General features: G+C 48.4%; 1 protein-coding gene across 1 annotated transcript in view; it reads right to left on the bottom strand.

Annotated features, from left to right (window-relative positions):
- The window catches only part of DHX32 (DEAH-box helicase 32 (putative)), a 44194-nt gene that overhangs the window by 28727 nt on the left and 14340 nt on the right, over positions 1 to 1127 (bottom strand). Inside the window, exon 3 of the mRNA XM_007936893.2 lies at positions 6 to 251. Within this exon, the coding sequence (XP_007935084.1) occupies positions 6 to 251 (246 nt within the window). The remainder of the gene's footprint in view (positions 1 to 5; positions 252 to 1127) is intronic.

The raw sequence follows: 1127 nt of genomic DNA, 5'->3' as shown, positions 1-1127 counted from the left end.
GTTACCTTTCTCCTCTCCACGCCCACGTCAATAACGAATCTGATGGTGTTGCTGTAGATGAGAGATGCTCCCGAGCCTGAGGTCAGCACCACCCTCCTCTGATAAGCGTGGCCTCGCTTCTCCGTCTCATCATTCGGTTTGAAGAGTGCACACTTCTCTTTCGGGTATAAGGGAACCACCACCAGTTCCCCCAGGTCTGGGTTTAAGTTGGACCCCTCTTGACAGACAATCTCATAGGCTTTTTCTATATCCTAAAGGAAAAAAGTCCCATTATCAATCAGAGTCAAGGAAACAACAGACAACCACACTATGTGGTACAAAGTCTGAATTAAAGAACACTGGGGAAGAGTACAGACGCGAAATGCCCGTGCTGGCCCTCAGTGCACCATCTCAGGAGAAAAGGAGCCTAACTGTGGAGCCCGTTTCTTTGAGGATGTGCAATATAATTTATAAATACGTTCATTGCTTTTTGTCCAAAGTAAGTTTTCCCTTGTAGAGTGTACAATCTCGCCTTTCTGCACTTACACTGCTACCTTGTAGGTCGGTGCAGTGGCTCATATCCGTTAATGATGATGGACAAACAAAAGGCACGAGACACATCAGTGACAATGCCTCACTCTGCTTCAAGGGTCGCAGAACTAAAGTCCTACAACGGCTAAGCGTCCTACGACAGTGCACGAGCCGCAGACTCTGCTCTCCGGCTCTCTACCCGGAGACTTACTGTGACCTGCCAGCACCGTCAAACGGCAACGGCACAAGAAAGCAGGAAAACACTCGCTGCTCTCTCCAGCTCTGCATGACCCAGACCTTGAGAAATACCCTTTCAAAGTGTCCCTGTCAAATACGCTGAGAAAAAGAAATGAAACTGTTCACAAAAAAACCCTACATGCAAATAATCGGTGTCAAATGCTCAAAAGGAAGAGCATTTTAGATAAAACGTGGCTATCTTTCAAATCGGGAGCTCTGGTAGCATAGTGGCTAAGGCACTTGACTGCTACACAAGGCTGGCGGTTCAAACCCACCAGCCACTCCTCGGAAGGAAGGTTTGGCAATCCTACTTCCGTAGTGATACTGCCTCGGAAACCCAAGGAGGGGTCGCTATGAGTCAGGGCTGACTCGACGGCACA

Source organism: Orycteropus afer, unplaced genomic scaffold (genome assembly GCF_000298275.1).
Source record: "Orycteropus afer afer isolate SDZICR_OR568_19922 unplaced genomic scaffold, OryAfe1.0 scaffold00038, whole genome shotgun sequence".
Classification (NCBI taxonomy): Eukaryota; Metazoa; Chordata; class Mammalia; order Tubulidentata; family Orycteropodidae; genus Orycteropus; species Orycteropus afer.
This window is presented reverse-complemented; position numbering and strand designations above follow the sequence as displayed.